The 12,992-nt window shown below is 39.1% G+C and overlaps 1 protein-coding gene across 3 annotated transcripts in view; it reads left to right on the forward strand.

Annotated features, from left to right (window-relative positions):
- The window catches only part of ACMSD (aminocarboxymuconate semialdehyde decarboxylase), a 66,286-nt gene that overhangs the window by 16,312 nt on the left and 36,982 nt on the right, over positions 1-12,992 (forward strand). For 2 of the 3 annotated variants that reach the window (XM_035702369.2, XM_049097332.1), the window contains exon 2: positions 4,688-4,784. In XM_035702369.2, the coding sequence (XP_035558262.1) occupies positions 4,688-4,784 (97 nt within the window). Of the gene's footprint in view, positions 1-4,687; positions 4,785-12,992 lie in introns of those variants that run through there. The other variant, XM_049097333.1, reaches the window with a different exon arrangement.

The following is a 12,992-nucleotide window of genomic DNA, read 5'->3' on the forward strand; positions in this document are numbered from 1 at the left end:
CCCTCTTGGGGCTTGAACTCACGACCCCAAGATGAAGAGTCACATACTCTTTTTTTTTTTTTTTTTTTTTTTATGATAGTCACAGAGAGAGAGAGAGAGAGAGAGAGGGGCAGAGACATAGGCAGAGGGAGAAGCAGGCTCCATGCACCGGGAGCCTGATGTGGGATTTGATCCCGGGTCTCCAGGATCACGCCCCGGGCCAAAGGCAGGCGCCAAACCGCTGCGCCACCCAGGGATCCCGAGTCACATACTCTTCCAACTGAACCCACCAGGCACCTTGGTTGGGGAAATATTTATTTATTTATTTATTTATTTATTTATTTATTTATTTAATAATAAATTTATTTTTTATTGGTGTTCAATTTGCCAACATACAGAATAACACCCAGTGCTCATCATGTCAAGTGCCCACCTCAGTGCCTGCCACCCAGTCACTCCCACCCCCCGCCCTCCTCCCCTTCCACCACCCCTAGATCATTTCCCAGAGTTAGGAGTCTTCCATGTTCTGTCTCCCTTTCCGATATTTCCCACTTATTTTTTCTCCTTTCCCCTTTATTCCCTTTCACTATTATTTATATTCCCCAAATGAATGAGACCATATAATGTTTGTCCTTCTCCGATTGACTTATTTCACTCAGCATAATATGGGGAAATATTTAAAAAGACAAAAATCAAAATCAAAAACAAAAACAAAACTTGGTTTTAAGAGTTCAGAAAAACAGGATTTGTTTGTGGGTTGAATATATTAGAGCAGCTTACTCCAGTTACTTGGTTATTAGTTTACTTTAAGATCTTGGTTGATATTGAGGTCAACATTAAAAACAGAACCTAAAAACCCCTCCGTCTCTCCCACAGCAACAAGTGCTGTCTTCTTTTTTTTTTTTTTTAATATATATAAGATTTTATTTATTCATTTATGAGAGATACACAGAGAGAGAGAGAGAGGCAGAGACACAGGCAGAGGGAGAGGCAGGCTCCATGCAGGGAGCCCAAAATGGAACTCCATCCTGGGTCTCCAGGATCAAGTGCTGTCTTCTAAGGCATCTACAGCCCTTTAGGGACACTGGGTTCCCAAATGTAAAGTGAGAGGGATCAGGAATTGATTTTTTTCCCAATGGTTGTCAGGTCCCAAAATTCTGGTTGAAGAAGCAATACAAAGGGAAGCTATTAAGGAGCACAGCTGCTTTGTGGTACTTTTTACTCAGAAAGAGTTCTACTGACCATTGCTGTCATTCATTAGCCTTACTATGGATCCAGCATGAAGGATGTGGAAAGAGAAATTTAGTAAGTCCAATTCTCCTGCCATGTAATGAGAGCAACCCCCTGAGATAATCAGACTCTTTAGGAAATGATAGTAATTAACCTTTGCCTGGTAAATAAACACCAATTACTAATATCAGCATAAGTGGTGTGGAAAATGGATCCATAATCTTAGACAAGCCAGTGCATTTTATGGACTTACTGGTAAATGCAAGAGTTGAACTAAATGATCCAGTTCTGCTTCAGTGTGCTCTACTTTATCTAAAACCAAAACTTATTCATGCATCTCCCAGAGAAACCCAATTTCCTCCCTTGCCATTTACAATATATGGTAATATCTGGCCCGAAATGATTGTGCGTGTTCTCTGATTTGGTTCTTTACAAATATTCTATTATTGAATCTTCTGTTTCATCCAGTACTCTTAGTTGCAAACAAAAGAATGCATTCTAGCTTGCTTAAATAGAAAGGCAGCTCACAAACCTCCTGGGAGGACAAGAGATCAAACCCAGAGGCTGCGCTAACATACATGATGCCCAATCATATCTGGGGGGCCGCTCCAGCAAAGAGTAAGTGACATCCCACCTGGCCACAGACTGAAAGCTCACTTTCATGCTGATGCTGCTGAGCTGTCAGACAACACCCATATCAGAAGGTAGCTTCTGCATGCATGTTAGTATCCTTGCCACAAGGGAGGCTTGGAAAGTGAAATCTGGATTCTCTCTCATAAAATTTCTTCACACATAGAAGTGTTCCAAAGATGCTGGGTGGTCACAAGCATGACAAATATATTTGTCCACATTCTGCAGATAGAAAAGGTGAGGCTCCAACTCAAAAATTCCCTAACTTAGCCAATTCTACTAGCAGTAAGTAATTTCATGAGATTTAAACTCAGATTCATTGGGATGCATGCTTTTTCAGGACTCTGCTATTCTGGGTATTTTATTTTATTTTTATTATTTTTTTAATTCTGGGTATTATATGGTAATTAAGCTTTCCTGTTTAGGAGGAGCAAAATAAAAATAAAACCTTTAATTTGCAAAAAAAAAAGTTTATTTCTTGACTTTCTCTTTTTTTTTTATAAATTTTTATTTATTTATGATAGTCTCACAGAGAGAGAGAGAGAGAGAGAAGCAGAGACACAGGCAGAGGGAGAAGCAGGCTCCATGCACCGGGAGCCTGACGTGGGATTCGATCCGGGTCTCGAGGATCGCGCCCTGGGCCAAAGGCAGGCGCCAAACCGCTGCGCCACCCAGGGATCCCCTGACTTTTTCTTTTACCATCATTCCTATCCCTCCTTCTTCACTAAATGGAAAGACATGAGATCCTATATTCTATTTGTATAGTCAGTATCATTCAGGACTCTTTGTTGCAAACAACAGAAACCAATAATGGTTAGTTTAAGCAGAAAAGGAATTGGTTTCAAGTGTTTCAAGCCCTTCCAGAATTACAAATACCTAGGGAACCACACTTATAAGATGTGCAGGTGACTGAAGCCACAACCAAGGCCATACCACGGGACTAGTTTGGCTAGGGAGCTGCTGCCTCCCAGCTAGACATTGGACACAGCCACCAGTCCCACTGCTAATGGACACAGCATGTGGCCACTGTTGGAATCACTGGCAGAAAAGATTCACTGACCCTGTCTTTTTGTATCACTTGCTTTTGATTGAAAACCAAGCACTGGGGGCTTCCGGGTGGTTCAGTGGTAGAGCACCTGCCTTTGGCTTAGGGCATGATCCTGGGGTCCTGGGATTGAGTCCCACATCGGGCTCCCCCCGGGGGGCCTGCTTCTCCCTCTGCCTAGGTCTCTGCCTCTCTCTGTGTGTCTCTCATGAATAGATAAATAAAATCTTAAAAAAAAAAAAAAAAAGCAATGATTGGTTAAGCTTGGGGCAAGAAGAGTAAGTATTGGGGCTTTTGAGCTGTATCAGAAGGGACCTGCCTCCACCAAGACTCTCGAAGGAGATTCCCCAGTCTGGAAAGGTGGTGCAGATGCTGCCAAGGTCAACAAAGGATGGGAACTGAGGCAAATAAATCCTGATGTCCTGATGTCAAGAGACTCAGCTCTGCCTAGGTATGGACATCTGTCTCAGATAGACAAGTCAATGTTCACTAACCTTTTCCCCCAGCCATGAAAAATGAAAACATAAATGTGAGGTCTTACTTATTCATGCCAGATATGAATGGGCTGCCACACTTGAAGGTGAAAAGTGGTCAACCTTCTCCATGCATGACATGGGGAAGGTCTTGTCTATGATATAGAAGGATGGAGAAGGAAGCCATGGCAAGGCCTGTGTGCAACTTACAATCAAGCCAAGAAGAGAAAGAAGGTGAAGTATTTTACCAAGCAGAGCTCAAGGCCTTTGATTACCACATGCCTACTCAGCCATCACATAGGGCCCTAGGGCAATCCTGAGGCTCTGAAGCACCACCAGAGGTGATGTGACCTCAAAGCAGGGGAATATCAGGAGACAGCCATAATCATTAATAACTAATACTTAGAGTAATTAATGTGTGTCAGAAACTCTACTAAATGCCTTATATGGATTATCCCATTTCATGCTTACCAGATCCCTTTAAGGTAAATCATATTATTATTTCTATTTTAAAGATGAGCATATCAAGGCTCAAAGATGTTGTGTAATTTGCTCAAGGCTATACAGTAAGTGGTAGAATGGGATTTGAACCTGATCACTCTGATTTCAGGGACCTGGATCAGACCCTTCCGTTTTCTTTAGGGATCACAAACTGAAGTCCAATTTAGGGGGTCCCCTGAACTGAGTATTAAATGAAGTGTACATAGGTAGGCATGATGCCCAGTGGAAGCTAGCAGCTAGCAGCTCAGCACCAAATTTCATACTGATTCACTTCATTGCCTACCTCCTCCTGCAGGTGTTGACATCAGTGAATCTTGCTCTGTTAGACAAATTATTTACTGTCACTCTCCATCTGTTGCTTCTCTATAAAACAAGAGGGTTGAACTGAATGGTCTAACTCAGAAGCCCTTTCCAAATCTAAAATGTTGTGGATCTGGAGTTTTCCAGACACTGGGCCATCCTCTCAGGTCCTATAGCCATCAATTGAGATCAGCAAGATGACCAGCAATCCTCAACATGCAGCCCCAAGGCCAGGACTATGACCTTGTTCTCTCTGTGTCCAGCTACTGACAGTCACAGAGCACACCTCTTCCATTCCAGGCCAACATTAAGGCATAAGGATGAAAGCTGAGTCCTGTTAAATGAACAGACTTCTACTTCTTTAAGGATTAAGTAAAATGTTAAATGAACAGACTTCTACTTCTTTAAGGATTAAGTAAAATGTCTTCCCTAAAAATGTTAGGGAAGAACCATACTCCAAAGCAAACAAGGAAGAATAAATCTAAGTAAGCTTAGGTACCTTTTTACTGATGTGAGTTTTCTGCCGTAGGGAGAAGCAAAAATGTTGAAGGATGGGAAGGTCTTCAGAGTGGTCCAAGAGAACTGCTGGGATCCAGAAGTCCGTATTAGAGAAATGGACCAAACAGGTACTTATGACGAGAAATGCTACCAATGTTTGCACCTAATATAAAAATAACGTCTGCCTCTAAAAGTCTATTGACCACTTTATGTGCTTAATGTGACAGCAACTTCCAATTGCCTTTTCTCCACAGGACAGACTATTTCAGATTTGCTTCTACTCAATACTTTCAGAGTGTGGATTTAAACTTTTTAAAATTAGGTATACCCTGTTTTAAAGTAGAATGCTACATCATCAAAAAGATAAAAGTAGTATTTTATTATTTTAAGTTCAAATGTATTTACTTACTATAAAGTCAAATAAAACCATAAAAATTAGAAGTCATAAACTAAGGATGCCCATTGCTTGCTTAGTCAGATTCAGGATCCACAGTGTTTCTACAGTTTGTCTTAGTACACCATACACAGAATGTAGAAATGGGAGTAGTTAAAAAGAAAGTTAATCATATAAACTCAGAATACTCTACAATGAAACTAATCCAGAAATTTGAAAGAGGAGAATTAGCAAATCCTTATTTCAAAGCCGAATCACTAACAATTTCTAAGAACTGCTTGATTTTCCTCATCTTACATCTAAAAAAAAGTCCCCCCAGGGGCAGCCCCGGTGGCGCAGTGGTTTAGCACCGCCTGCAGCCTAGGGTGTGATCCTGGACACCCTGGATGAGTCCCATGTCAGGCTCTCTGCATGGTGCCTGCTTTTCCCTCTGCCTGTGTCTCTGCCTCTCTCTCTCTCTCTCTCTGTGTCTCTATGAATAAATAAATAATCTTAAAATAAATAAATAAATAAATAAATAAATAAATAAATAAATAAATAATAAAATAAAAATAGTCCCCCCAACTTAAAAGAATTTTGAAGACTATCTAAAATATGATATGATAGCCACATTGTGCTTTCACTTAATACTACCTGGTTGACTGTGCGACCTGAGGAGTATATGCTCCAAGAAGATGCACTGAACCTTCTACACAACATGTTAGCCATGCCCATGGGCTGTGATGGGGAACTCACCACTACAACACTGTCATCAGGCCTAAATTTTGACATGGGTGGTCTAGATTCAAACAGGAAAACAATGCAAATACACAAATAAAAGAGCAGCTTAGAACTATCATCATCTTAACCAAAGGTAAATTTATAAGAACTTCAAATACATACAAAGATAGCAGAAGATATTTTATTCCAAAGCCTGCACAAAATAAGTTAACCTGCCAGCCCCAAATGAGAAGGTAGTCTCTGGCATGTTAGAATTCGGTCTAGGATACTTCTGGCCAGGTACTTCTCTATGGATTTTTTTAACAATTATAAATATATTTAAATGTCATTTAAGTTGATTTTTTGCAGAAAGTCTAAAGCACCTCTGTAGACCATTCCACAGAATACAGAGTATATGCCCCTGTTCTAACAGTATATGGAAATGGGAAGGAGTAAGAGGGAAAAAGCTCTCCAGGCCCAGAGCTAAGAGCAAAGTTTTGCTCTAAATGTGAAGCTTGGAGTGAAGATGATGGAGGAGTAGGGGACCCTAATTTTGTCTGGTCCCTGGAATTCAGCCAGATAGTTATCAAATCATTCTGAGCATCTGCAAAATTAACTGAAGATCTGAGAAAATAATTGCTGCAATTCCACAAATAGAAAAGTGACCACTTTTTGCAAGATAGGAGGTGCAGAGACATGAATCCAAGGCGATATATCAAAGATAAACCATGGCGGGGAGGGAGCCTCCCGTAAGCTGGCTATTGGAAAGTGTCATAAGTGGCAAATTCGCAAAATCGGAACTTTTAGAAGTGTACCTGAAAAATGCTCAGGTGGCGAAGCAGGACAGAATCCTAGGTGGAAGAGTGAGATCTCAGGATCCCCGGGGTCACAGAAAGAATGAGGGTACCTGAGTGCAGCATCAGAGCAAGGAAGCTGGCTGCAAACAGCGAACCCAGGAGTGAGCTTTCTGCTTAGTGTTGACACAAACTGCAGCACAGCCAGATGAACGCGCTTTCCAAGAGTCAGGGCCCAGGAAGCAGCAGCACCATGGGGAGACCCCTCTACCTCCCTTTGGAGGAGCAGTGGTACCTGCTGGGGCACAGGAGTCTACAGCGGTTGGAGACTCAAAGTAGGATCACGTGCCTGAGATAGAAATGCTGGGTCACAGGCTGGGTGAACAGAGTCCTGATGGAAACCAGGGGCATAAGAGTGATTACTTTTCTGTGAGGGCTCACTTTAGAGTGGGGGCACAAACTTTCAGCTCTGGGGCAGGAAATTGGGGCATCACCATTTTCATCCCCCCCCAATCAGTGCTGACAGCCTTCAGGGAGCAAAACAGTGTCACATAGTGCAATTTAGAGCTGCCTATACAGAGCCTGGCCCCTTGGCAATGGGGGTGTGATTCCACCCAGCAAAGACACCTGAGAATCAGTGCAACAGGCCCCTCCCCCAGAATATCAGCAAGAACATCTGGCTAATACCAACTTTAGCAATCATAAAGAACTGCAAAGCTTTTCTCTGGGGAAAAACAATATATAGCATTTGTGGGTTTTTTCTTATTATTCTTTAGTCTTTCAGTGTTTTTTTTTTTCATTTCAGCTATTTTCCTATTTTATCAATTCTTTTCTTAAATCTTTCTTAATTTTTATTTTTACATTTATGGTTTTTTCATTTTTGGTTTCCTTTCATTGTATTCAATTTTATCTTTGTGTATATATATATACATATATATATAAGATATATATATGTATATATATACATATATATATATGTATATATATAAAACTTATATATATATAAGTTTTTCTTTCCTATTTTGAGATCTAGTTTCTTCTAAAAAAAAAAGACCAAAATACACCCAGGATCTACTTTATTGTTCTGTTCTACTTCTTGTTTGGTTTTTTTCTTTTTTTACTTTTCTTTTTTGGTTTCTGTTATCTTCTGATTTATTTAGTGAGCATTTTTCTTTCATCTATTTTTTTCTGGACATAATGATGAAACAGAAAAACTCACCCCCAAAAAAAGGAACAGAAGGCAGTACTCACTGCCAGGGATTTAATCAAATGGATATAAGTAAGATGTTGGAACTAGAATTCAAAACAATGATTATAGAGATACTAGCTGGGCTTGAATAAAGCATAGAGGACACTAGAGAATCCATTTCTGGAGAAATAACTAAAATCTAATCACGCTGAAATCAAAAAGGGTATTACTAAGATACAATAAACAAAAATAGAGGCTCTAACTGCTAAGATGAATGAGGCAGAAGAGAGAGTCAGTGACATAGAAGACAAAAATGATAGAGCATAAGAAAGCTGAGAAAAGAGAGAGAATGACTAGATTGCAAAGGAAGGATATAAGAGATCAATAAACCCCTACCTAGATTCATCAAGAAGAGAAAGGACCCAAATAAATAAATAAAATCACAAATGAAAGTGAGATCACAACCAACACCAAAGAAATATAAACAATTATAAGAGCATATTATGAGCAATTATATGCTAACAAATTAGGCAATCTAGAAGAAATGGATGCATTCCCAGAAACATATAAACTACCAAAACTGAAACAGGAAGAAATAAAAAAAAGCCTGAACAGAGCCATGACCAGCAAAGAAATTATAAAGCAGTAATCAAAAAATCTCCCAACAAACAGAAGTCCAGAGCCAGATGGCCTCCCAGGAGAAGTCTACCAAATATTTTAAAAAGAACTAATGCCTATTCTTCTGAAGCTGTTTAAAAAAATAGAAATGGAAGGAAAACCTCCAAATTCTTTCTACAAGGCCAGCATCACCTTCATCCCAAAACGAGATAAAGACCCCACCAAAAAGGAAAATTACAGACCAATATTCCTGATAAACATGGATGCAAAAATTCTCAGCAAGATACTAGCTAATAGGATCTAACAGTACATTAAAAGGATTATTCACCACCACAACCAAGTTGGGTTTATTCTTGGGTTGCAAGAGTGGTTCAACATCCACAAATCAATGTGATATACCACATTAATAAAAGAAAGGACAAGAACCATATGATCCTCTCAATTGATGCAGAAAAAGCATTTGACAAAATACAGCATCCTTTCTTGAATAAAACTCTCCATAGTGTAGGGATAGAGGGAACATATCTCAATAACATAAGCCATTTACAAAAAGCCCACAGTAAATGTCATCCTCAATGAGGAAAAACTGAAAGCTTTTCCCCTAAGGTCAGGAACATGACAGGGATGCCCACTCTCACAACTGTTGTTCAGCATAGTACTGGAGGTCCTAGCCTCAGCAATCAGACAACAAGAAGAAATAAAAAACACCCAAATCAGCCAAAAATTCAAACTTTCACTCTTCACAGATGACACGAGGCTCTATGTTGAAAACCCAAAACACTCCACCTAAAAGTTGCTAGAACTCATACAGGAGTTCAGAAAGTGGCAAAATATAATTCAAAGCACAGAAATCAGTTGCATTTCTATACATGAACAATGAGACAGAAGAAAGAGAAATTAAGGAGTTGATCCCATTTACAATTGCACCAAAAACCATAAGATACCTAGGAAAAAACTTAACCAAAAAGGTAAAGGATCTGCACTCTGAAAACTATAGAACATTTATGAAAGAAATTGAGGAAGACACAAAGAAATGGAACATTCTAAAGAAATGCAACAACAATCTACACATTCAATGCAGGCCCTATCAAAATACCATCAACATTTTTCACAGAGTGAAAGAAATGATCCTAAAATTTGCATGGAACCACAAAAGACCCCAGATAGCCAAAACAATGTTGAAAAAGAAAACCAAAACTGGTGGTATCACAATTCTGGACCTCAAGCTCCATTACAAAGCTGTAATCAAGACAATATGGTATTGGCACAAAAATAGATCACATAAGTAAATAAAATCTTAAAAAAAAAAACAAAAAAAAACAAAAAAAAAACAAAAAAAAACAATCACATAGAGCAACAAACAGAATAGAGAACCCAGACATGGATCCTCAACTCTATGGTCAACTAATCTTCAACAAAGCAGGAAAGAACATCCAATGGAAAAAGGACAGTCTCTTCAACAAATGGTACTGGGAAAATTGGGCAGCCACATATAGAAGAATGAAACTGGACCATTTCTTTACACCATACACAAATATAGACTCAAAATGGATGAAAGACATAAATGTAAGACAGGAATCCATCAAAATCCTAGAGGAGGACACAGGCAGTGAACTCTTTGACCTTGGCCCCAGCAACTTCTTGCTAGACACATCTTCAAAGGCCAGGGAAACAAAAGCAAAAATATACTATTGGGACTTCACCAAGATAAAAAGCTTCTGCGCAGCAAAGGAAATAGTCAACAAAACCAAAAGTCAACCAACAGAAATGGAGAAGATATTTGCAAATGTCTCATCAGATAAAGGGCTAGTATCCAAAATCTATAAAGATCTTATCAAAATCAACACCCAAAAAACAAATAATCCAGTCAAGAAATGGGCATAAGACATGAACAGATATTTCTCTAAAGAAGACATACAAATGGCCAACAGACACATGAAAAAATGCTCAATATCACTTAGCATCAGGGAAATACAAATAAAAACCATGATGAGATACCATCTCATATCAGTCGAATGGCTAAAATTAACAAGTCAGGAAACAACAGATGTGGGTGAGAATGTGGAGACAGGGGAATCCTCTTACAGTGATGGTGGGACTGTAAGCTGGTACAGCCACTCTGGGACTGTAAGATGGTAGAGTATGGAGGGTCCTCAAAAAGTTGAAAATAGAGCTACCCTATGACCCAGCACTTGCACTACTAGGTATTTATCCAAAGGATATACATATAGTGATTTGAAGGGGCACCTGCACCACAATGTTTATAGCAGCAATGTCCACAATAGCCAAAATATGGAAAGAACACAGATGTCCATCCACTGTTGAATGGATAATGAAGATATGGTATACTAATGGAATATATGTATACATATATTATATATATATATATATATATATATACACACACACACACACACACACACACATACACACACATATATATAATGGAATACTACTCAGCCATCAAAAAATGAAATCTTACTATTTGCAACAACATGGATAGACCTAGAGGGTATTATGCTAGCAAAATAAGTCAATCGGAAAAAGACAATAATCATATGATATCACTCATGTGGAATTTAAGAAACAGAACAGAGGATTATAGAGGAAGGGAGGGAAAAACAAGACAAAATCAGAGAGGGAGACAAACCATAAGAGACTCTTAACTATAGGAAATAAACTGAGGGTTGCTGGAGGGGAGTGAGGGATGCAGTAACTGAGTGATGGGCATTAAGGAGGGCACTTAAAGTAATGAGCACTGAGTGTTATATGCAACTGACCAATCACTAAACTATCTCTGAAACCAATAATACACTGTTACTTAAATGAATTTAAATAAAATAAAATTTAAATTAAAAAAAAAAAAGGAAGGCAGGTGGGAAGGAAGGAAGGAAAATCTCGAGGAAGGACCCACCATTTCAAGTAGAAAACTAGTAGAAATGAGACTCAAATGGCTCATTTGAGTGGTTGTTAGACCACTGCTATGACTACAGTTTAGATGAAGTGTGTCTCCTTTGCATTTTGTTTTGTGATTCATTCCATGGCTATTCTTATGAGAATCACTGTGACTAACCCTGGCTGAGCACTTACTTTGTGCTAGGTTCTGTTCTCAGTCCCTACCATGCATTAACTCACTTAATCCCCATAACGACCCTAGGAGATAGTATCTATTATTTTGCCCATTTTATAGATGAAGAAACTGAAGGACAGAGGTTAAGCAGTTTGCCAAGATCACACTGCAGTTTGCAGGGGACATAAACAGAATTTGAACCTAGGCAATCTGGCTCCAGGGGCTTAATAACTATACCCTATGGAGGTAAGAAAATAAAATGATGAGATGTCCAGCACAAAAGATTCCAGCAATCCATGCCATCTTCCTGGGGAGGAAAATGTAACTGGCAGACCCTGGGTTACTTCACCACAAGATCCAACACTGGGCTGAGAAAGACTAAAAAATAAGATAATAATGAGATCAAAATATAGATAGATAGATAGATAGATAGATAGATAGATAGATAGATAACTCTTAAGTCCTCAACTAGGTTGAGTTCCTCTTGAAGCTGGTTCTGGGATCAACCCAGGAAGGTCAGAATTGGTGAGGGATCTAGTCCTTTCTGCATAAAGGAGGCTAAGAGGCCCCAGGGAAGTCAGAAGTATATGCACATCTTATCCTCCCTCAACATCTCTAGAAGGCAGGTATTGTACCTATTGTTACCCAAGGGGTGCAAGGAGGTTAAGTTATTTGCTCAGGATCACATAGTAAATGGCAGAGCTAGGATTATACCTAGGGCTATTTCTCTCATTCTACCAGAAAAGCTCTCACCAAAACTCTTTCAGGATAAAGATCACCTGCTAAAATTCTTTTTCGGGCCCCCTCCACTGAATCAGAATGCTCAAGGGAGGGCCTAGGCATTTGTTTTCATAATGATCCCCCTCACTATTTTAATCAACAGGTAAGTCAGGAAATGTTGTGCTATGCCATAGGGTCAAACCCCCCTGTTTTAAAAAATATAATATATATATTATATTATATATAATATATATAATATATATAATATATTATAATATATATATCCAATTGGATTAGATTTATTTCTTTCCCTTTCAGTTCTCAGAGATCAAAAAAACATGTATCTAATCCAACTGACACATAAGTAGTACAATTTTAATCTGAAATATGTGATATGCAATGGCCCCTGGGACATAGGGAAGGAACAAGGCTGGAGAAGAGCCTTATTCCACCACTTTCAAGCCATATGACCTTATATCTAATCTACAAAATACAGAAATGAAATAGAGTAATGTAAGCAAAAGTATTTAGGTAAAACGTAAAGATTTTACAATCGAAAGGAGCTCATACTAATCAGTGAACATAAATATTATGACGATGTTTTAACAATGCTCTCTAATCAAACACTGCAGTCTCTAGTCCTCACTAAATAATGATTTATTCTTCCATTTATTGGGTCTGTTCAACATGCCAAAGTACTGCTCTGGCCACTAGAGACATGGCATGGACAGTCAGGCTCATGTGGTATTTACCTTCAAGTAGGGGAAGACACAGAGTAAACAACTAAACACAATAATGACTGAGTACACAGAAAGGAAGGAAGTGGGAGAGACAGTGGCTGGAGTTGGGGAA

The sequence above is a fragment of the Canis lupus genome, chromosome 19, assembly GCF_003254725.2.
Source record: "Canis lupus dingo isolate Sandy chromosome 19, ASM325472v2, whole genome shotgun sequence".
NCBI classification, from domain to species: domain Eukaryota; kingdom Metazoa; phylum Chordata; class Mammalia; order Carnivora; family Canidae; genus Canis; species Canis lupus.